The 24,733-nt window shown below is 43.1% G+C and overlaps 1 protein-coding gene across 1 annotated transcript in view; it reads left to right on the top strand.

Annotated features, from left to right (window-relative positions):
* Positions 1-24,379, top strand: part of faf1 (Fas (TNFRSF6) associated factor 1) — a 60,555-nt gene extending 36,176 nt beyond the window's left edge. The window contains exons 13-19 of the mRNA XM_004068368.5: positions 3,871-4,025; positions 7,607-7,743; positions 7,830-7,918; positions 10,836-10,916; positions 11,072-11,149; positions 15,003-15,218; positions 23,889-24,379. Of these exons, the coding sequence (XP_004068416.1) occupies positions 3,871-4,025; positions 7,607-7,743; positions 7,830-7,918; positions 10,836-10,916; positions 11,072-11,149; positions 15,003-15,218; positions 23,889-23,972 (840 nt within the window). The 3' untranslated portion in view covers positions 23,973-24,379. The remainder of the gene's footprint in view (positions 1-3,870; positions 4,026-7,606; positions 7,744-7,829; positions 7,919-10,835; positions 10,917-11,071; positions 11,150-15,002; positions 15,219-23,888) is intronic.
* The last annotated feature ends 354 nt before the right edge of the window (positions 24,380-24,733 follow it).

Here is a 24,733-nt window from a genome sequence, read left to right as displayed (position 1 = left end):
TAACCTTACTGCTGCAACAAAAATAGTGGTCAATATTGGAATCATCCAGCCGTCCAGTCCTGATCCAGATTCCAGCTCAGACCAGGAAAACAAAGACGTTCATGGATCTGTGTGTCTGACAGATGATCAGAATGGAGCAGAGCTGGGAGCTTGTGGCCCCGCCCAACATATTTTCTACATCACAAATGAGATCTTTTTCAGACGACATGTTTTCCTTTTCTCATGATTGACAACAATTTGAATAAAGAAATTCTCAAAAATGCAAATTTATGCTTAATTATCTTTATGCACATCCTCCATCATGAAAAATGCCACAAGAAAAAAACACCAAAACACAGATTTCATTGGAGTGGGTCTTTAATATTATTCATATTGGGCTCATTTTCAATGACTAAAGTAACAACATAGCTGGATGTCAGTCATGTACACAAATGTATGATTCTGATCCCAAAGATGGCGACTGGATTAGATCAAAGCATCTTAATTATTGAGCTCGATTTGGTTTTTTCTTGCTTTATGTAGTACCTTAAAAAAACTGTTCTAAATATTAAAATGTCAAGATAAATCTATGTATTTATTCAACAGTGTTGAACACAAGATTCACAAACGTAAGACTTACTAAAGATTTCCTGAACATTCATTCATCTTCTTCTGGTTTGTCCCTTTCGGGGTCACAGGGCTGCTGGAGCCTATCCCAGCCGCTTAGGGGCGAAGGCGGGGGACACCCTGGACAGGTCGCCAGTGTGTCGCAGGGCTTTCCTGAATCTATGTTACGGTTTTCATCACCAAACCTGATTGAGCTTTTATTTAAACCCCTAAAAATGTGAAATTTTACACTAAATCGCCTCTAATCGCATCTGATTGCAAAACCCAGTAGTTCCATGTTTGCTATCTGACCAATATCGTGTTTTTGATTTTCGATGGGCCAAAAAAAAAAAAGAGAGAAGCAGAAATGCCCGAACTCTCAAAAGAAAAAAGGTCCATGAGCTTCACACCTCAGTTGTGCAGTCTGCATTGTGATATGAGAACAATATCTTCTGGTATTTTGGTTTTTATTAATATTGGCTTTTCTTGCCGTGCAGACGGCTTTAACAGCTGAGAGTGAAGGACTTGGTCTTTGGAGGTGGAAGGGTAGGATTACATCGGTTTCAATGTGGGATTTCCAGCAGAAAACTCACCTCCTGTATTCTGAGCACTGTATTTTTCATGCCATTTAAAAAATAAAGGGGCTCTATAGGGGGCATGTAAATAAAATGTACACGAGAGAGAATGAATCTGGAGACTTCTGACTCACTCTGTAATAAGAAAGTGAATTAATAGAAGAACTCAATTGCTGTATATATATTGTTTTGTCATGTAGACTATTCCACACTAGAGACTTTTACCAAATGAGGGTTTATGATGTAATGAAAGGCTGTGGCTTTGAAGGCAGACATTCAAGTAGCTTTTTGGTGTACAAAATCTGATCTTTTAGGAACTCTTGAGTATTAAACGGAGCCCTTGTGTAATTTCTTGTGTTGGAGGTAAGAGAAACATTGATGAAACATCCCAGTTTGTTTGCTGTATGAAACCGTCAGTTTTCTCAGCACAAAGGCTGCTGGGATTTAGGTGAACAGGTGTGAGGAAGGGCTATGGGGTCACTGTCTCTCTCAGGTTGGAACCAGTAATTTAGCTGAACAGAGGGATTTTCTCCTCCCCGCTAAGACCAGCAATACAAAAGATCTAAGTTGAAAGCGGAGAGCGAACAGAGGGGTACGGACAGTTTAACTAAGATGAAGGAGTTCAGTTGGCCAAAATGCCTACATTGATTAGTCTTTACACTTACTCTAATTGAGCATGCATGTGTGAGGAGAAATCCTTCACTTGTGCATGCGTGTTGGGACACCAGCGTAAAAGTGTGTTTTTTTTTCTTCTTTCCCCTCCTTCTTTTTGTGCAACTCTCACTTTTTTCACACTCATTCCTCCCTCAAGACAGAATTTGCTTGTCTTCTCAGCATGAGTGTTTAATCTTTTCAGGCTGTTGAATCGGCCCTGTGAATGAGTCCCGGCTCCTTCCCTCTAGGAGCCCTGGAGATTATTCTAAAGCACTAATCGTTGAGCAAACACAGCAGTGCTCCTCCATTCCCATTCTACACAGTCCACAGTATAGCACAACTTCTTCTTTCAGCCCCCTCCCCTTCAGATTTTTACGCCTTGTGTAGATTTTTTTTCTTTTTTTGCTTTTTGTCGTACGTAGCCTGGACCACTGCTCCTGAGAACCGGACCCCTCAGCTCCCAGGCGCCCGCGGTTAAAGTGAACCCGGCAAAAAACGCTGCTTTTTGTTTTCGCTCTCTTATGGGAGAAGTCACATGCAATTTAAAGTGCATTATTTTCAACATTGCCCCCCCAAAACCTTTTATGCGTGTGGTTGTGTTTGTTTTTTAATTAGATTGTCTGTAAGGAAAATCTTGCAGGCTTATATGATGATGTCAATATCCTTGGATTTGGAGCTTCGTCAATATTGTCTGGCCTTGCTGCTACTAACCTGAGCAGGCTGCTGGCATTTGGTGTAAAATAAACAGAGTGATTTGTCTGTTTTGCTTTCTCCATATCCTCAAAGAATTTTATTTACAGCCCTCTTCATTTGATTTAGAGTGGTATTTGCTTTTTCTTTTTCTTTTGTCTTTGTGAGTTGAGGCTCCGCTTCGGTCTGTCAGAGTCGAGCTAGCTCTTCATCCGCCCGTAAGCTGTCAGTGATGAGACGCCCACAGGAAGCTAAACAATTTTATACAAGTCAACGAACATCTGCACAGCGTGGATTTTAAAAATCCATTTACTCCAAATCAGCTGCATCTTTAATTTCAACATTATTCTGAGAACACTTTCCTGCTACAGAACACCTCACAGTGCCTTATGTAATGTAAATTACAATAAAAATAATAGTAATCTCAATAATAGCCTCAGTATACAAAAAGTAAACGGGGAGAAACGGTCCTTAAAACCAAATTAAAACATGAGGAAATGTGAAAGCTGCATAAAAGCTCAGCTAAAAAGAGGAGTTTTAAGCTTTTTCCTAAAAAAACTACCTCAATGGATGGAATTCTATGACTTCATGTTCCTTATGATTTTATGTTTACGATACAATTACCGATATGAAGCCCATTGACATGACTATTGCTGTCATATTGGGCTAGATCAATAAAATTGAATTGAAATTGAATTGATTTTTTTTGGAAAATGCAAACCCATTGATTATTTAATCAATTATTGCTAAGCACTGGATTTTGTTACTTGAAATGAATCTATGAGATCAGAACTGGATTATAAAAACTATCAAATGATGAACTCAGTAAGGGGGGGATTATATAAACTCACTTCTTCCTGCTCCTTTTTAAGCAATCAATCAAACTTTACTTGACTTTAGTTAATGATCACTGTTTTTAATCAAGCAAACGTGATTTAAATGATTCTTTTGTTTTTTTTTATTTTCTGTCTTTTTAATTTATGCATTTCAGCATTTCTGTTATGAATTTGATAAATCTGTGTAAATTATTTATTGCTTTGACTACAATGCTTAAAATAAATCAATAAATCAAATCAAATACATAAGTAGATTTTTCCAGTTAAAGAGATTTCCTTGAGTTTTTATTTATTTAGAATCAAATAAAGATTCCCTCTGTTCAGTCTGGATTGAAATGATGGAAAATTTGATTTTTGGCCTGTAATTCTGCTTTTTCAGAAGCATGTTATAGACAAACATAACATCCACAATGTTTGTTTATTTTCTCTTAATAAAAAGTTCACTTTTATCAGGAAAGTTTGAAAAATAATAAGTGGATAAAGTATTTTCCTATCTTTGCTTAACTCTTGATTGTTGTGCTTTTCCACAGAGAAAGCTGCTGGCCATCTACCTCCACAATGATGACAGTGTTCTCAGCAACGTATTTTGCTCACAAATGATGTGCGCCGACTCCATCGTGTCCTACCTGAGCCAGAACTTCATCACGTGGGCCTGGGACGTCACTAAAGAAGCTAACAAAGCCAGGTGACCCAGCGGTTCCCAACCATCATCACAGATTACACAAACGGATTCAATGCTGGGTCAGGTTTATGGGTTAGTTTTGGGTCCTTTATGTTCAAAAGATTCTGCTTGAGGTTTGTTTCTAAAACTTCCATCTCGTAAACTTTGAGAGTTTGCAAAACGGATCCAATATTTCATACAAAAGCTAAAAATATGGATGACAATCACAATGAAACACATAAAAGTTCCAAAAGGTTTTTTATTTTTGCCCCGCCGCAGCCCTGCTTATGTTTTATTCATACGTTTCTGACAGTCTGGCAGAGCAGACTGTTTGCATTAATACTGAGGTGAACGTAATAAAGAAGATATTGAGGTATCTCACCATGAGAAGAGCCTGATTTTGCCATGCAGGGAAAATGGCTGGAGTCTGAAGCGTGCCGTCATCTTGTCTTGTATTATATAATGAATTGTCCCCAGAGAGACGGTTAATGTGGTTTTCATCTGTCCCTCTTCCTCCTCCTGTTTTTCCCTTTTTAGAACTGAGGAATTTTGGACTTGACATGTTAAAATATCTAAACGCGCTCTTGTTGTGTATGCAGGAAGTTCTAACAGAAATGCTGGAGCCTCATTTAACACATGAACTGCATTTAAGAATCAGATTGACATGTCCTTAATTGCTGGCATTCAGCGCTCAGTCCACTGCTCACACCCCGTATCTCTGTCTTCTCACTCTCCCCTCAGCTTCATTCTCTTTTTGAAGCTTGGAGGTGGCGTGCTAACAAAAGGCGTTGTGTTTGCACGGGGAGGCCCCTGATTGGGCTATCTTGACTAAGCTGACTGAATAGAGGGTCAGTGGGAGATGAAGGACTTCTTCAGAGTCCACACATCTCTGTGTCTCTATTTGTCCTGAAAGCAAAGCTCCAGTGTCAAGATTTAGAGATTTACCGCTCCGAGCAGCGCTGGTCCACAAACTACAGTTGCTATTTTCTACAGGATGTTGAATTTGGAAGATGCTCATTTGCAGAACCTAATGCAAAAGTATTTTTCTTCTAACCTCATGTTCATTTGTGCGTCATGATGCTGTCTGCATTCCCTGAACCATCCAGAGCCTGCCCTCCGCTAGCCGTGGTGTTAAGAAAGACTTCCAGCATGGTGTCACCCCCTTTTATTATTCCTTTTAAAGAAATTCCCTCCTTCCTTCATTCCCTTTTCCTTTCTGTTCCCCTGGCCTCCTTTGCTTTTTGCCCCAGCTGGGCCTTTTTATTGCGCACTGAAAGAGCGGCAACATCTGGAGCTTTTCTTTGCACACAGCCAGTCGCAGCTTTGCTGCTAACGCATGCATGCACATGTGCAAGGTAACACGCTCACTGCTCCACATTCTCACGCTCTCTGGTTGATCCAAAGTGAGCCATGATTGGCATTAGCCAAACAGGCTGTTGGAAAGATATCCTAATGGTGTGTGTGAGAAGGTCGTCAACCTGCTGATACTGGAATGTTTTATCCTAATCAGATGCCAGCGTAATTGCCACTTGTGGGAAATTAACGGGGCGTGTTTGTGAATGTTGACCCATTAGCTACCGTCTGTGCGGGAAAAATGTTGACAAATTAGCAGTGGTTTGTGTAGATTTGGATTCTTCAAACGGCGTCGCACCAAAGTAACCTTTGCTAACTTTAGAGCAGGTTTTTTTTTTCCCGTCTGCATATTTTCTGTCCACGCCTGACTGCTCCTTCTGACATCCTCCACATTGAAAATATAACTGGTTTAGATGATGAGCAAAATTTGAAAAAAGCAAAACGCGCCCACGCTTGCTCTGAAAGCGAGTCCTCGACACAGTAAGCAATCGGAGCGTCCGGTTCCCATACCTCCAGCACAGGTGGCTGGCACAAATATTCCCTGCAGTGCTACAGTACTAGTTTGAGTCATCAGCTGCTCACTGGAGCAACTGTCAGGTCTCGACAGTCAACTCGCATCCTAATACGCCACATTGATGTGAAGCAATGCGGACTGACAGTCCAGAGAAACATTAACTCTTTTGGCGTCTGCATCTGCACGAAGATACTGAGATGGGACGGGTGACAAATTAGAAACTGTCAGTCTCATTAGGCATTGAAGCAGAGCCCTAAACACATTAGTTGCAAGTTGCTTGCAGGTGTTTCTCCTCCTCTCAGCAAGCCTCGTTCTAAAGCCCGGTGGGCTGGGACGGACTCGGATTGCATTCTTTGTCGGGTTATATTCTGCTTGAATGAGACACCTGAATGCTCACCTCACTTCCTGATAGCTTGACGTCTTTAGTGTGTCCATACTTGTGCTTCAGGTGAAATACTATCAACCTATCGATAGCTATATACTTCATGTAGTCCTACTATTTCATAAACATAACTGGTTCACCCTGAATTTCATGGCTTAACTGTAGCTTTGTACAGCCGGAATCGACCCGTAACGGCAGTTGTGACTAAGGCAAAACTATTTCTTTTACCCCCTGTCTCCAACATCCCTCCCTTCTTTCCTCTTCTTTTTTTCCATCCGGTCCAACGAAAAAAGGATACAAATGTAATTCATATAAAAATCAATAAAGTTTAGCCTAAATGACAAAAGGGGGTTCATACAAATACACATCTAGTGTGTTAAAAGATCCAGAACCAACTGTTGTGACGGTAAACTCTGTCCACCATGAGAGGCGTTCAGCTCTCATCTGTCTGCTCAGCTGTTGGACCAAAAAAAAAAGGATTTAAAATGAGGTTACCTGTTCAGGTAGTGTCCATTGTTGTCCGCCCTTTCATTATGGAATAGAGTTTCTCTGTGGGAAGTTATCGTTTTCTAACGGGGTTCAGAGGTGAGAAGGAGCAAATGTCAGGTTTAAATAATCTGTCAGAAACACTCAGTAGTTTGAGGTTTAGAAAAGTCTTTTTCTGTTTCTAGATTGGTCGGCCTCTTTCTGTAACATCCACATTTTCAGCTTGAGCCACATGACCGCCTTCTCCTCTGTGAACTCTTCTGTGGTCACATCCCACAGCTCTGACTTTCTCTTTTAATGAGTTACACTCCTTCTTGGGCTTCTTCCTTCTTTTTTATCCACCTTCCTTCCCTGACCCGCTGTCTCTCTATCCATTCCATCACTTCTCTCTTTTTACTACCCAGTTATTAAAGTAGATCTTATTAAAAGGCAGGAGAAAAAGCTAATCTATATTTGCATTCAGTCTATAGCAATTCATTAATATTATGACATTTACAGGGAGCTTGGTGGGGCCCTGGCTGCCTGCTACCCTTTTCCCTCTCTGAAATGTTAATTTAAAAAGTTCTGTCTTTGTAATGGAATAAGAAATCCTCTCTTGCCCTATCAATTCTGGGCGTCTGGTGAGGAATACTAATTCTTCTTTACTTCCAATTGAGATAGCATGTCACTCTGATGGAATAAGAAAATGCAGAATTGGTTTTAAAGTCCTTAATGCCAGGAGTTGTGCGTATTTCTGTGCTCTGATGCAGCTTTATAAAGTGTGTGCGTTTGTGTCGGCTCCAGGAATGTGTGTTAGCTGACGTATCCTGTGGATGAGCATTGGGTTTAATGGTGGCAGTAGTGCGTTTCATTCATTTCTTTGTCTTTCAGGTTACTCACCATGTGCACGAGGCACTTTGGCAGCGTGGTGACACAAACCATACGGACGTACAACACGGACCAATTCCCCCTGCTCCTTATAGTTATGGGAAAACGCACATCCAATGAAGTTCTAAACGTTATTCAAGGTCATTTTTAAACAACATTTAGCACCACTAACTACCATGAAATGTACACACACGTTAATGAATGGGACGATTTTTTTTAACCTTAGGCAATACAACAGTGGATGAGCTGATGATGAGGTTAATGGCAGCCATGGAGATCTTCACAGCACAACAGCAAGAGGACATCAAAGATGAGGTAAGGTTAGAGCCCATTCTGTGTAGAAATGTTTCACTTCTTAGAATCTTTTGTCTGCCACGTTGACCCTGTTTGTTGTTGGTCTGTTCCAGCCTTTTGTTGAATGTGTAACCCTGTGGTAAAGTGAGACGTCCAAACAAGCATCAGCAGCTCCCAAACGCCAAGAGCCGCTGATGCCTGAATGCAGAAACTGTTTATTTCCTCTGTTTTTGTGCCTCATTCAATCTGTAGCTTTGTCTGAGTTCACTCACTGCTTACTGCACTTGATAGGGCGTTTGCCAATTTGTCCGCGCGTCTGAATCCACAATTCCAAAATCCAGTTCCCTAGGAAATTTCCCAGTAGTCCCTGCAAAAACAACCAGTGTGCATCATTGCGGTTAAATTCTTTTCCTTTAGAAAAAATGCATCTACATTCAGTTTTTGCCATTAGAACATTCATAAATAGTCTTGTGTTCATATTTCTTAGGTTTTTTTGTCTGCTAGACATATTGTCTTGGACATATTGTGCAGAACTGTCATAGTTCATTAGAAATTTGCCTCTTGAGTTGTGAGTGGGGCCATTGGCACCGCGCCCCCAATTTCCGTAGCTGGCAGCTTTGGGCGGGGAGCTTGTTCCCGCCCAGCGTATTTTCTACATAACAAATACAAACCTTTTCAAATTGCATTTTACAACTACTCCTGATGTTCAACAGTTTGTATAACGAAATACACAGAGAAGCAATTTTGATCCTAATGTTCCTAAACGTCCCCCACCATCAGAAAAATGCCACAAGAACATGTGAAAACCACACTTTCATTGTAGTGGGTCACTTCAATCAGTAATTACACGCTGCTCTGGTCCTTAGGCCCTGCTTGATCTGGTCTTCCTCACCTCCTACGGAGAACCTGGATCAGGTGTGGTGTTACCAAAACGAAGGGAAAGTGTTGAAAAGAAGCAGAGCTGCAGAGTTGGACTTGTTTAGTTACCTTCTAAAAAATAACCTATGATTACACTTTACTCAGACAGACGGGAACATTATGGTGAATGGCGTATATAGAGCTTTTCTACCTACAAGGCCCAAAGCTTTACAGTCACACACACACACAAGGTGGGGTTCAGCGTCTTGCCCAAAGACACTTCGACACACGGGCAGGCAAGGCGGGAATCGAACCTTGATAGAAAAATAAAGTGTTACAGAATGAAAACGATTGGCTTTGATGAACTCTACATGTTCTGTACAGCCGACACAGCGTGGAGGACATTGATCCACAGTGGTCTACAGCTAGTCAGGATGCAGAACACGCGACCAGTGTGCCTAACAAAATGTTTTTAAAGAGTATGCTAAATTGCGAGACCGCAGAAGGTAAAGCACGATTTATTCAGAGGAAAAAGCACAAAAGCTTTCCATTCAGATGTGATAAAGACTTTGATTGGGAGTCGTTTGGTGTCTTTCCTCTTGCAGATTTGTAGTTGGGTGCTGGTCAATCAGTCAACTAGACTTGGTTTGTACTTTTAGATGTGAAACGTTTGCCTAAAAATGACTGGAACCTACCTGGATGAACAAGAATCGACACAAACATGTTCGTCTGTAGCGAAGTTGAAATTCAGAGCTCCTGGAAAAACGCCCGGCAGAATAATGCTTGCAGCTTTTTTGTAAAAAGTTTTTTTTCGTGTAATCACTAGACCAGGGTTTTTTTTCCCCCATGATTTCAGCATTCTGAACATTTATGTATTTTTTTGTGTTTTCTGTCGTTGGTGTCTCGTCTCTGTCACTCTTTCCATTCCTCGTCTATTACCAATGTATCTTTATTTGACGTGTGTCACAGTGGATTATCTCAAGGAGCCGAAGAGTCAGTCAACCAAGACAAACTGTAACAATGCAGCTATGACTCAAAATGTTTCTCACTAAAAAGGAAATAACTGGCGAATATTTTTCTCACACGCAAACTGAAGAAATCTTCATTGACATTTTGAAGCAGTTCTGTGTCGTCTTTGTATTTTAATGACTTCCTGGATTTTATTTGACACAAAAAAGGTGTTTTGTGCAGGAAGATGACTTCATAATGTGAATAACTACGATCAAAATCTATTAAAATCAACGTAATGCTTTTGCTATTTTTATTGTACTTTTAAACGGTTTAGATTGTATGACTTGTGGAAGGTTTATATGAACAATTTTGCTTTATTATTGTTTTTTTCTTTGGTTAAACCCTTTGAAGTCCATTCTACTTCATGAACTGCTGTGTGACCTGTTTGCGTGACTCGGGTCCGTCTGTTGACAGTAGGCGTTTTTGATGCTTTTGTCTCGTCCCGCTATTCTTTTTACAGTTTCCTTTCACCGTTGCTCCATTATGTCGGTCAAAAGCACAAATGTATCTTTGCATGTTCTGTTTCAATGCAACAATCCGCACCGTCGTTGGGCTCAGCCACCGCTTTTCTGCTCAGTCGCCTTCTGATGGTCACAATAAGCCTACTTTGTCATATCCGGGCCGGCGCACAGCGGGAGCCTTCAGAAAACGGGGAACTAATGGCTGTGCGACGTTAACACAATGGATCCTCGTATGTAGACACGGTCTTTATAAAACACTTTGTAGCCACAGCAGGTAGAAGGAGAAAGGCCTATTCCCTCTGTACAAACAGGAAGAGAGGGGCAGAATGAATGAAAGGGAAAGGGAGGGTGAAACTGAGATGAAGAAACATAAAAGAGGTTCAGGGTCTGTTAAATGACATCCCAGCCACAATGAATTCCACTCTAGTGCTACTCTTTCATAGTTGATGTTTGTACATCACCACACTTTACAGGCTGCATTTTCTTTCTCTTCCTGCCTTCTGTAAGTGGCCCCACAGCTTAGATGTTTTGTTCCTCTGTTTTCCGTTTTGTGTGTGGGTTTTTTTTTTTTTTTTAATGGACACAACTTTGATTCTCCCGCTTTGCAGGATGAGCGAGAGGCCAGGGAAACGGTGAAGCGGGAGCAGGACGAAGCCTACCGTTTGTCTCTAGAGGCCGACCGTAAAAAGGTACGGAGTAAATCCCCACAACCGTCTGGTCTCAAGCTTCTTATCCTTAAATCCGACCAACCGGGTTTTATCTCTGCCTATACGATAGCTGCTTTTTGAATGACTTCCATTAAATGTTCGAACTCTTTGAATGAAACCTCTTCCTGCTTCGGCAGAGAGAAGCACAGGAGCGAGAGGAGGCAGAACAGGTACGCCTGGAGCAGATGAGGAAAGAACAGGAGGAGGAGAAGGAGGTAAGCACAGCTGTCACATTCGGCATTGTTAGCAGTGCAAAGCTAAACGGTAATAGGTTCTGCCGGCGTGCAGTGACTGTCTGAATTGTGCTGCTGTGTTTCTGTCTCTTTGTCTCGTCAATTAGATTGTGGTTTGCCTGAAACCCGACTGTCCACCGGAGCCCGGGCAGTCTGGGTTTACACGAAAATATCCATTTCAGAGGAGCGAATATTTCTAATTACAGCTCGTTCGTGTAAATGTCAACCTCCACACAATCATTGTCCCATTTAACTGTTAAAGCACACAGCCTTACATTCAGACTGAGTGAACAAAAGGCCGTCCTGTGGACGGGCTTGTGCACAGTGTGGACACACACAATCTAAGTAAACACTCACAGGTGAATGGAAGGCAAACACGCACATGCATACGGGCAGACACAATGTCATGCATACAGGAAAATAATTGTCAGGATGGAGCCGGTACTCCAGTACGGAGTAACACGGCGTGGTCCTCGCTGGTGCTTGTTTACCTAACAGCAGAGCCTGCAAACGCTGGGAGATATTGGGCGACCCGGCCCGTTCGGATGATTTGTCACTTAAGTTAAACACTCGACAACAAAGGAGTCACAAACCCGCCCATCTTAATTATATTGCTGCAGTCCGCATACCATTCTGCGTTCACAAACACTACATTGTCTGTCCCGTCACCGTGCTAATAGTTTTTTCATTACATATTTGGTGTTTTGTTGTTTTTCAGATATGCGTTCTGCTGTTACATTAAGAAATATGAACCATTTTGACTAAATTGGTGCTTTTTCTACATGATTTCCTTTTTAAAGAGTAATTAAACTATTTTTATTTTCAAGTCTTCATGTCAAAAGAAAACCCGTTTAACCAGTTTTAGAACAAATTCATCAATGTTGTTTTTTTTAAATACAAAATTATATTTTATATACAAATCCCTTCCTTGTAAAATATTAATCAAACAGCTCATTCTTACAACAATTTTTGTTTCTAAAGAACTTTTTAAAACCAATCCTTCATGCTTTAAAAAAAGAATAGGCTGTGATAAAGGTGTTTCCCATCAACTCTGGTTGTAGGTCAGATTATCTGTCCGCTGGGATCGACTGAATTAAGAAGCAGCATCCAGTTCAAGCCATTGACTTAAATGAGAACTGGACTAGGTGAGAAATGGAGAAATGGTTTATGCCTTGGACACAATTGCCATTACGGGAGGATACAGGCCGTCTGGGGGTAAAAAATGGGCCCATCTGCACAGGGCATGCAGGTCGTAGACCACTTGGTGAACCGGTAGAGCAAAAGTGTTTGTGCACATGTTTTTTTTTCTATGGACATGCCGTGGGCGTAGTAAACACTTATGGGTAAAGTAGGGGTTAGCAGGGGAGAGTAGGTCACGTGGTGCGATTTTTTTTTTTTTCCACCTTTCAAGCCCCCCAAATCCTGCTCACTGCGCCAGGGGCCCATTAGTGCAGCCCGACTGTTGGAAGTGAGGAAATTAGACAATCAAAGCTTAGTTTGTGTGGGGATCCAGGCACTCGCGCTTCACGTGCACACCCTTGAGTATAGGATTTGTGCGCAGTCAGTATCGGGTCAGTACTAGCGCCCTGTTAATGTCTAGAGAGCGACAGAAGGGCTCCTTTCAGCTGCATCACCTGTACGTCACAAGTGCATGCATTACATTATCCTTACACATGCTATTTTGCGATACACTTGCCTCATGCACGACAACGGGACGCTCCAATGTCATGGCGTCCCCTGAGGTGACCATGAGAGCCTCGAAGGAACTGCTAGACTCACCTGTGCTCCCCTTCCGTGTGACTACAGTCTTACGAAATGAAGTCAATTCACGCCGCTGTTTTTTGCAAAACAGACGGCGCCACATTGGAGCCAGACGGTGTCGTGAGCAGTGATTGGTCGGCCATAGCAACCAAGAGAGTAGTCCTACTTTTATAAAATATCGTGAAAAAAGGAGGATTAACAAGAACGTTTTAAAAAGGTAGCAGAAGAAGAATGATTAGTCTGACAAACACAATGAGGAATAACTGTTCATCCCTCAATAGAAGTCTTTGGCGCTTTGGCTTCTTGGAGCCAGCAGGTATTTCTTGCTTGGAACGCCAGGGGGGAGGGGCCACTAAGTCCAGTTCTCTATACAGTCAATGGTTCAAACTCATGAATTCTGTTTGACTGGATGACGACAGGAGCCAGGTTTTATTTCATCTCCATAAAGTGTCCGTCACAGGGATCTGTCTGCTCCTCAGCTGTAGCATTAAAGACAGGCCCCAATGTTGTTCCCCCGTCTAAAAACATTGAGTCAATCTCTGGAAATGGATGGATTCAGTTTGTTCAGAGTTTCCACTTGAGTCTGAAGAAAACCTGCAAACACAACGGAAACGGCAGTAGCCACCGGAGAGATGGGGAGGCCTCCTCTGTGATTTTGTGCAAAGAAAACCAAGATGAAAGCAGGAGGCTGTGAATTGGGGGTTTGTATGGGAGCTGACATTATTATTTACCTCTTTTATGGGGTCTTAGCATACAGTTGTGTGGCTGCCTGGTGTTCCTCTTCCCCCTTCTCGTTATTTGTTTGCCTTCTGTGGTTAGCCGAGCGCAGCCACATGAATAGACCCAGAGATGCTCCTGATTATTTGCGTGGAGCCACCGAGGCCCGAGGCTCTGCCAGACGCGTGTCCCGGTTTCTTTGGGGACGCTACCTCTCCCTCTCCCTTCACGCTTGTGTCTGTGGTCGACTCTCAAGCAGTGCACACTCCTGTCTGTTATGAGTGCGTCTTTGTCCCCGAGCGGCCCTTTAACTCAAGTCAGCATCAGTTCGTGTACCTAAGGGACCTGACGGCGGAGCGGCACGCGCCCCACCCTGCCCACCCAACACCAGAAGCTGCTAATGAGCTACTGTTGTACACTCTTATGAAATATAATTGCATTATGGTGTGTAAATAAAGCCGGGGCGTGTTGTCGCAGCATATGCTCCCAGGCCGGCCAAACTGGAACAACAAGCAGGGGAGGAGGAGGTGAGGGAGCCGAGCAGAAAGAAGTGCAAGGCTCCGGGGAGCAGCACAAGCACCTTTTTTACAGCTCAGGAGAGTTGATTAACTTTGCTGTGAAAAGTTTGCGTTTGTCTTTGTGCGTGAAAAAGCCCCCCTTCTGCTTTTGTCGAGGAAGTATTGGTCAGATTTGCTGCAGATGAAATCTCCTCAAACGAGGCTTTAAAACAATCACTAGTGTCACTGAGACACTATCAGAGTCTGCCTGAGAGAGCAAACAGCAAAAAAGCGTCGGCAAACTACGCTTGGCTCTTTGAGCGCACTGATATGGCAACCTTGTAAGCAACTGCAGGCTTAAGGGAGCGGGGTGAGACGCAGGACAGCTAATTTAATAACATTCTTCGAACAAAATGATTGTTTAATTAATGTGAAGCTGAAGCGCAGCCATCATACTCTTGGAACAACTTCTTGGCTTGCCTTTCACATGTGTTTAGATAGTGTGTCATCATCTGTGTGGCTGCCAGTGTTACTCTTGAGTCTTGGTGCAAGTTTTATATAAACACGGATTTTTTTTTCTTTCCCTTCTGTATTTGGGAAGAATTAATGAAAAGTCGCTGGCTTTTATTCAGTTTTCATCTTGTGCATGTTTTTGTGTTTTGTGTCCACGTGAATCTAAAGTTAGACCAGCTGGGAATGATGGGATCTTTGTGGGTGTTTTTGTAATTACAACTGCAGTTAAAACCACATATATAAATAAAATATTCTATTATGAAAAAGAAAAATGTGTCATTTTTGTGCAGCACCAGGATGTTGTTTGGTCAAAGAGCTGAAATGTCCTTTGTGTTTCTTGTTTTCAGGCGATCCGCTTGTCTTTGGAGCAGGCTTTACCTCCAGAACCCGATGAAGAATCGGGAGAGCAGATCAGCAAGTTGAGAATCCGGACACCAAGCGGCGAGTTTTTGGAGAGGCGTTTCCTGAGCAGCTGTAAGCTCCAGGTCCTCTTCGACTTCGTGGCCTCCAAAGGATACCCCTTTGAAGAATTCAAGCTCCTCACCACTTTCCCTCGTAGAAATGTAAATACTGCTAAACCTTCTCTACTTTAACTACGCCATACACGCATTTTTCTGCCGTCACGTTTTCAGAGCAAAACACAAACCGTTTCCTTTAAATCCGATCTCCAGATCAGCTGGGAGGAAAGTTGGTTGCTATCTCAGAACACTTTGACTTTGATCTGTACCAGACTTCATTTCTGCAGAGAGTCCACCAGATTTACCAGGTGTGGAAGCTCACCTGAACTCCGGTGGAGACTAAGCAAGTGGCCCGCGGTCCGATTCACTGCAAATGAACCCTGGTGTGTTTCTGCAGCTGTGTTTATGGAGATGGACTCTGCAGATCAAAGAATAGAAGGAAACCAAAGAAAAAAGTAACATTTTGAGGGAATTAAAAAAAAAGCATCAAAGTGGTATAAATGTGATTAAAGCATAATTGGAAAATGTAAAAAACACCAAAACAAAGCTTGTTTGGCGCAGAATCGCCTCTGAAGGAGAAGCTCGGTGAACTACTGAGTAAATCTTTTCTGACATTTTGGAACCCCCCCACTCAAACTTAGATGGAAAAAAACTAAAATGATATTCCAAATAACTTTTATTCTAAATTTTCTATCAAAAAAATAACTGCATGAGCTGCCACAATAAATAGCTCTTAAATAATCATTGAATCCAAAATAAAAAGAATTAATTTGAATCCTGTAAGGTTTTTGAAAAGTAAAGGGTAATAACTGATAATGATGAAAGACTTGGATGTAATGCTCAAAATGCAGTAATCAAAGCCCTTAAATGAATAACTTATCAGGTGGACAACTTGGTTTCTAAAAACGAAGCATCTTGTATTTTATATATGATGATCAGAGTTTGTTTTTCAGGAGAAAACGGTTTCAGACGCTCTCAGGATGACGTCATCATTTCAAACCTAAAGTACAGACATCCTTAAATAGAAGCTGAATGTTTTGACTCCAGATTGGCTGAAATAACTGAAGTCTGCTGAAAATGTTAATCGATCGGGAACGGATCATAAAAGAAGGACATTGACCACAGCTCAGCTGCTGGGCGTGTAAAGGACTCTGACGATGGCGTTTCAACAGAAGCTCTCTCCGTCCGTCATTGGCTCTTCCAGTCAGACCTGAGCTAACAGAGGACAAACGATAGTCTCTGGCTTTTTGAATCATTTCACTTCCTGTTCTGTTTTGGAGCAGTTGCAGTGTGGCTGTGTCACTGCCTTTGTTTGCTTGCACCTGTGACGGCGAGAGTTAAGCCGCCCGTTTATCCGCGCACCTGCTCACCGCTGCTCTTCGGTGAATATTTACGAGCGCCGCTCGGCCGTGCGCGCAGCGCTCCACGACTGTTAGGATACAGTTGTCAGAACTAACAGAAGTATTCTCTGTGGTGTTTCTGTTAAAGCCTGGCAGCACTGGAAGAGCTGCAATCCGTCATTAGAGGACTCGCTCGCCACGCTCTCTGACTGCAGGCTAATGAGGACTGTTTTAAGCACCAGTTTAATTAGCCGTGCTGCTGAATTTCCATGAAGGGGTGTGTGTGTGTATGTGTGTGTGTGCACGTGCACGGGCCTGCCCAGGCAGTGTGCCACCGCAGTCTGGAGAGACAGTCGAAGGCATTAAAAAAATAAAAAATCACCTCCAAGTAACGCTCCCATTAACACGTAGCTCGCACTCCATGTCGTCACGATGCAACACATGCACAAATATTTTCAAGCAGGCACATGCCCCAATCACAACTTTGTCACTTAAAGGATTCACAGTTGTCTCTTTATAATCAAGAGTAAACATGTGTTTGAGACAGAGATAAAGATGTGTCTGCATCTCAGATGAAATTCCAGAGAAAACCGGATGGGAGGATTAGAGGAGAAGCTGGAGGAGGACGGGAACACACCAGCCGGAACAAAGGGAAGATTTCAGCAGAGAAACAATCTGAAAGAGAAAAGGATGGAGAAGATATTAAAAAGTAGGAGATGGTAGATTATTCCAGAAAGCAGAAAGGCGAGAGATTTGGGGGGGGAGGGAAGGAGCTCGGTGACAGTGCCAATATGAGGCTGTGAACACAGGCCCCCGTCTAATCCTGCAGCTCTCTGTTGTAATTAAATGAGAGGGAGCATCGAAAGCTTCCACCGGGTCCAGACGCTCTCACTGTTGCTCTGCCAGGATCAGGGGATGGAGGATAGACCACTATTGCATTTGTAATGCGCCACAACTCTGGAAACCTCCTTCCCCTTTCTTCCTCTGAAACTTTCTGCTCTGCCACTGTTTCTGTCTTTGTGATCGGACAAAGATGCTAAAATAAACCGTACGTATCTGGTACCGTCAGTTTTGGGCGTTTCTAGGTGAAGCTGCGTCGGCTTTCCTGCAGGTCTCTGACTGAACGTCTTCACGTTCAGGACTGGAGGTCCTCCTCGCCATTTGGTATCGGCGGCTAATCTCTTCAGCCTTCACTACAGCAGGCCTTACACTGGCATCATTTGTACCAGGCTTAGCCGTGCTCAGCAAACTCACCCGTTTGCATGACTATCAGCGAGTTGGAGGAAGAGGAGGGGGATGCCTCCGTTGTCCACATTTCATTCAAGAATCCCCCTCGTCTATTCTTTGGTACTTGTTGAGCACAGCTTTTGAAAGGCTGGAGGTCTCCTGCATGTGACTGCAGGTAAAACCATCAGCGCCGCTCGTCCCGTCCGGCCGCTCGCAGAAACCCCAAACGATGTCAAACAAGTGTATTCGTTTCCTCGCCGTGATACTGTTCTTTCTTTCACCGTCCTCTAATCGTTCCTGCAGCTCTGGCGGGAGGCTGCCAAAGTGGTTTTTGCAGTGAATGTGAGCTACAGAACAAACACACAGCCGCAGAGGAAAGCCTGGCTCCATACGGGATGGATCCTGCAGATGTTGAAGCGGCTGCTTTAGTTTATTGTTGTCTCTCAATCTGCTGGACTCACTGGAAGCTGGGCAAGCTCTTTGTTGAAAGGTTTTTATTCACAGTGAAGCTGCGTTCACATCAGTTTCCTGAACAAATGATGTTTTCTCAGCTGATCTTAAATCTGTACCCAATGTAAGTAAAATAGTACATATTTACATTTGATTCTTTTCAGCTTCACCATCAAAAAAACATCAGATTAGTCCCAAAATCTTGTGTTACTGTTTGTTTTTTATGTTGCGCTAAACTTAAGAACTTTTTTTAAAACAGAAAAATTTGTTAAGTTTTAAATAAATGGTCTTTTTTGACTTTCTTATGCTAAATCCTAAATGTTCTGCTGATGTAGGAGAAGGAATTATTTTTAGGGGTTTGTTTGCAGGACAGCTGCATTTAACCTCTTCGGGTGCCTGAATTTATTCCCAACTGTATAAAAAAATATTTGTCAGTGTATTTTTCTTTTAGGGTGATGCTAAATTGAGTCCTGGGTTCAATGGTTTGCTGCAAATTATGGACATAAGGTGTGAAGGGGTTTAAAAAATGCATCTTGATATATTGTAAAAGCGTTCCCAGTGGTCTTTTAATTATATCTATGCCGTCATTTTCAATGACATAGTTTCTGCAGAGCAGAGCGGTTGTGAGTGGGGCCCATTGGTGCAGAGCAACTCCGCCCCCTTCTTCTCCCCGTTGCCGAGAGCTCTCTGTTTACAGGCTCTCCTGCTACCTGACAGCTCCTCACACCCCCCAACCTAACAGTAGGCTAAAATATACTCAGAATTGAAATTTGAGCTCAATTCTCTTGATGTATGTTCTCCATAATGAGAAAATGCCACAAGAACACGTAAAAAACAGGAAAAATGAATCACATGGGCTCTGATGCTGATGAATAGATTCACTGGTTTGGATGCAAACACATCTTTCTGAACTTTTCCAATGTTTTTAACGGTTTTCCCCACAGTTGTTTTTGATTTAATCACTTTATTTTTTAGCCATATACCTACCCCCCCCCCCCCCCCCCCCCCGCCACAATGCTCTCCTGCCTTTCTCCTCCCTTTGCCACCTCTCACTACTTTCTCCCAACGCCCCCCACCCCTCGTCCCGGCTGTGTCCCCCCCTTTGAAGTGCCGAACTCCTTTCTGTCCGTCTCTGTTCACGCCCCAACGCTACACGCTGTCAACGCTCCTGGCAGCGGATAATGATCTCCCACTGCTTTTGTAATGGGCCAAATAAACACTTGACAACACTGCTCTAAAACAGACAACTTATTTGGTTTTAATTAACATAGCAGGGCCTGTAATGGCTTCATTAAAAATGCGTTATTTCAGCTGCACGTTTGATTACGTTGGAAACGGACATCTCCAGGGCCTGTGTTTATTTTCCCTTTCTTTCCTTTCACCGCTCCATGTTGCTGAGTGCCCCCCCCCCGTTATCGGCGAGCTTTTCTTGGTTTCTGGACGGATGTGGAACTCTTAGTTAGTAAAATCGACTCTGTTGGAGTCTATCTAATAGCGGCTGAAGCTCACGGTGGGTATCAGCTGCTAACATTTTTCCTTGTAATTTTTTTTAGAAGGAAAGAGAGACAGAATATCAAAGATTAGAGAAAAGCACCATCTGTCCTCTGGTTGTGATCCAGTTTTTAAAGTGAGGCTTTGTACTGAAGAGCTCTGCAGTTTTTCTGACTTTTCAATGGTTTTTCACGTGTTATAAAGGGAAGTTTAGGGCTGGGCAATAAATCGATTTTAGGAATAAATTTGAATTAGTTTTTTTAGGAAGATTTATTTTGGGGGTAAATCTGGATTTTATCTTGCCAGCGCTCTGCTTTCTTGGGCTTCTGTTGTCCGGAGTAAAGTCAGCCCACCCGCTTTCTTGCAGACGGTAAAATGGCAGCTAGCGAGGAGACGCTTGTTCCTTAAACAGGAGCAGTTTCTTTGGGTCTATGGAACTGGGACAGTTTTCTGAAGTCAGACCTGGAGCCACAAACCACCAAAAAACAACAAATCTGTTCGATTGCTTTTGCTACCTAACGTGGGAGTACGACAAATTTGAAACAGAGGCACTCTGTCAAATACAGAAATGTTTAAAGGCTGCATCCAAATCACTTTCCTGCCCCTCTGGCTCCTTCCTGTTGCTCCAATTATATTTGAAGCTGTAGTGGCGTCCAAAAGTTATTTATTTGAGGGAGGCGTAGCGACTGCATCCCTCTGCTGGTAGGGTGATCTGCGTCATGCTTGTGGGCGGAGAAGAAACGCATTTCTTTACGTAGGTGTGCTCTAAAGCACAGACGTTGCATTTAAATGTATTTTTTTTATTAATCAAGATGAAATTTGAATGACTTTTTGATTTTAAATGACTTTTTTTAAAGTTATAAAACCACTGGCAGCTGTACGAGAAACTTAGATGACAGGTGACTATTGATGTGGTCACTGGTCCAAATGTCAATTTATTTTTTCGTAGGATAAGCCCCTTGAGATGTGTCCTCCAAATTTAAAGACTATTTAGTTGAATTCAACCCATTGTTTTAATGTTTCTTTCTTTATTCTAGTATCTACCTCCATGTTTTGTCTCTTAACTCCTCCCACTAGTTTTCATCTATTTCAACCGTTCAACTATTCAAATGTTCAGCTCTTTCAGCTTTTTCCAGCTGTGACTTTTGTTTTCTTCAAATCCTTGAACTTTTCCAGATATTCCAGGATTTTTGCCTCCATTGAAATAAATGGGGATCCTTGGAACAGAAGCTCGCTGGTTCGAAACCCGGCTCAGACATTTTTTACAAACATATCTTTTTTGTTATTTTGCTGTTTTTACTTTATTTATGGTCAACTTTGATCGTTTCTTTATTTAACTTTTTATTTATTGCCAATTGCTACCCTTTTAGTTTCAGTTTCATTCAGCATATTGCATTCAACCCGTGGATTTTCTCCGTCTAGTTTCTTCTGTATCTCGCTGCTTGGGGGGATCGAAGTTGAGGGTAGGGAAGCAATTCGGATTCTCTTTATGAGATGATCAAGCTGACGGCAGCTCACAAAACACACCGACCTTATTGCTTTACAAACATTTTTACAGGTTTTATTTAGTTGTGTTCAGCCCAACTTCCAAAGATGTTTAAATGATAGTTTTTGTTAAGTAGATTCTGTCATTTGTAATTTGGTTTGAAATCAAAAGATTTGATCTTTTGGTCCCACCGCCCAGCCTAACTTTCTATCCAGGGTATTTTTTTCTCATGAATGTGTCGCTACAGGACAATTTTTACACAATTCCTTATTTCTGAAGGTTGATTCAAACGTGTGTGGAGAAAGTTAATGACAGAGCTGGAAGCTGGTTGAGTCTGACCTGTGTACACATGCATATATGCATGTATGCATGGCTGTGGAGGCTGCAGAGGAGAGAGGATGGCTTAGGCAGAGCACAGCAAAACAACAGCTTTGTTTGTTGACAGATGCCTCCATGCGTATGGTCTGTTAATTGGATAACAATGTAAACAAACACCGATGGCGCCCGTCTCCTGTGTCAGTGTGGCATCTTTCTCTTTCAGAGTCAGATGCTGCTCTCTCCTCCTCCTCCTCCCCCGGTGATCTTCTGAGCGCCGTCCTGATTGTTCTCTGCATCTGCGCACGCACACACCTGCTCCACCCCAAAGCCTCATTTACCCTTACCTGATGCTGTGGTGTCACAACAGCCTGTCGGGTTCATTAGCATGGCAGCCATCGGTGGCGCCCCGCTCCCGAGGTGGGAAACGCAACAGAGCGGCCCTGTTGGTCGTTTGTCCTCGCCGCTGGGATGGGATATGTTTGCGGCGCCCCTCCCTGCCCGCAGCAGAGCCCCCCCCCCCCCCCCCCCCCCCCCCGCCTAGAAACCCGCAGGGAAGTCAAGCGCCTAAATGACACTTTGAAATGAGGACGAGATTAAAAAAATGTGGAGTCAAAGATCCCAGCATGCACTTGGTGTGACATTTCCAAAACACCTTTGGGAGATGGAAAGGCTATGTGTTGCTGATATGTCATCGTCACCCCCTCCCCTCATCCGCTCGCCCTCTTTTCTCCTCCTTTTAACCTTTTCCTACAGTCCACCTCCCTTTAGATAAAAAATGGCGTTTAAAAGGATTCTGTTGAAGTGAAAGCAATTACTGTGAGAGATGTGGTGAAAACCATCAGAGAGAGACGTGGCTCGGCTCCTGGGCCGAGGTCTCGCTTCATCCGAGGGAGACTTTGCTTGTTGGGAGAAACGACCTTTACGGCGCTCGTCTCGGCCCTTTGACCTTCAACAGCAAGAAGAGGCGGCGGGCTAATTATCCCGCTGCCAGGTTCGAGTAGGATTCCTAATGCAGCAGTCATTAGATAAGCCCTGGACACATCTCCGTGTCACGCCGCCTCGCCCCGTCAGCCCAGGTGTTAGATTGGCCTGATGTAACACTACCCCAGCAGTGATTAGCTCACATAAGCTAAGAGGCGCACAGAGAGGAGGTGGTGGGTGTCAGGGAGAGTCAGATTGTCCTGTTTTCAAAAACACAGGTCGGTCAGACGGCCTCCTAACTGGATCTGCTCCGCTGTGGGTGGCTCTGTATTATTCCTCTACGCTCAGACTGTTTCTGTCCTTTAAACCGATGGCCCCCAACCTTTTGTAGGACCAGTTTTGGACCGATCCAAACAAGGCCAAAGTTCATCTTTCATTTTTATTCAAACCTTCTGGTCTGTGAAAAATCTAATTTAGAAAAAAAATGCTTTTATTTAGAATGTAGTTAAAAAAGATGGTCTGAAAATGTCTGCAGACATTTAACAAATGAAGATTCAATGAATCAAAGTCTAAAATCTAATAGTCAACATTACAGTGTCCTTTACATAAACCAATATTTTAAATATTCTATTATTTTAAATCATTGTGTATTTCTCCACTATAAAGGACATTTTTTATACTTCTGAACAGATTCAATTCCATTCCATTTTATTTCTTTAGCCCAATATTTACAACAATGTTCAATGTCAATGGGCTTCATATTGGTAATTGTGTCATAAACATGATGTATCCATGATCAGAAATTAACCCCACGCCGTCCATTAGTTTCTGATAATCGATACCTTGAAGGGCGCCATCCCGGTTCTATCATGGTCACTTATGACAGAAACATTCAATCTCATTCCTTGTCACAAATTTCATCGGAGTGAGTCTTCAAGAAGGCAGCAAACGTATTTAGGACATGTGACCAAGGCAGAAAATCCAGTAGGTTTTTTTTTGTCTACGGCCGGGTTCTAAGTGACTCACGGACCGGTGCCAGTCCACCACCCAAGGGTTGGGGACCCCACCACCTTTTCCCAGCTGAACATAATCATTATTAAAGAAAAAAATGTTCTCATTTCCCCTTGGTAGCACACACACCTATACACACACTCACACACAAACAAACACTTGGTTCTGAAATCTTCATTATTTTCTCTAAATCAAAGCGTCTTTTAAGAAAACAAACGCCAAGGAAGCAAAGCCGCCGCTCTCATTACGACCTGAACTTTTTTTAAACAAGCTGCTAGAATAATAACACACGACACCAGTGCAGCACAAAGCTACACTCTTCTGCAGTCTGAGGACCAGAGGGTGTGGCCAGACGGTCGCAGAGGGATGCCGGAGGCTGCGAGGGGCGGAGCCCCCCACTGGCGTTACGCGGCCAGAAATCTGATTTCCCAGCTGTTTTTACATAAATCAAGCTTACAGGTTTATAGTGTTTTAGTCATTCAAAGATTTATTGTTTTGGGTGTTGATGGGCGTCGTCTTGTCTCCCCCCAGATCACCCAGCTGGAACCCGGGTCGACCCTCATGGAGGCCAAGCTGTTTCCTCAGGAGACGCTCTTCCTGGAGGCTAAAGAGTAGGAACTGACGCCGTCGTGGCTGTGAGCATCCACGGACTGATGAACTGACCGGACGCACAAAAGTCACCGAGCACGGCCTATTACCTTCCAGTCTGCGTCCACACACACACACACACACACCCACACACACACACACACCCACACACACATGTCCATTCAGCGACACACACGTCTCTGCCCTCGGTCGGGTCGCAGTTCACGGAGGAGCAGAGGCGGTACCACAAGCACACCGCCAAACCTCCACCGTCCCTGAAGCGGCCCGTCTCTTCACAGCGCCATGTCCCAAAACTGCTGAGTCACACTTCCCACAATGCATCTGCAGACAAAAACAGCACTGAGAGACTGAAAAGACAAGTCTTTGTCACTAAAGAAAATTTAAAAAAAGAAATAAAATAAAAAAAACATGGACTTTTTCCTGGTTTCCTCATTTAACACGCTTTAGTTTTTCCTTTTTTAGGAACACGATTTTTTGTCTTTGGGCGGGAAAAGTTAAAAACAAAAAAGAATCTTCTGAAGTGGTGTTGCTCTTTGAAAGCTTTCCATCTGCATTTCCACCATCTAAACTTTTCCCACCGTTTCCTTCCGGTCCTGTCCCAACGCCCCCCCCCCTCATCTCTTGCTGTTGTGTTAAGGGGGGGGGGGTCCTGCTTCTAGCATCCACTGCTCCATAAACTGACAGATTTCCCTGTTTTTCTTTCTTGTTTTTAATAAGTTTGATGCTGTAATAGTTTCAGTTTGATATACATTATATAAACTATATGA

The sequence above is a fragment of the Oryzias latipes genome, chromosome 4 (genome assembly GCF_053564925.1).
Source record: "Oryzias latipes strain Hd-rR chromosome 4, Olatipes_Hd-rR_3.1".
Taxonomy (NCBI): domain Eukaryota; kingdom Metazoa; phylum Chordata; class Actinopteri; order Beloniformes; family Adrianichthyidae; genus Oryzias; species Oryzias latipes.
The sequence above is the reverse complement of the archived record's forward strand: the minus strand, read 5'-3'. Positions and strand labels throughout refer to the sequence as shown.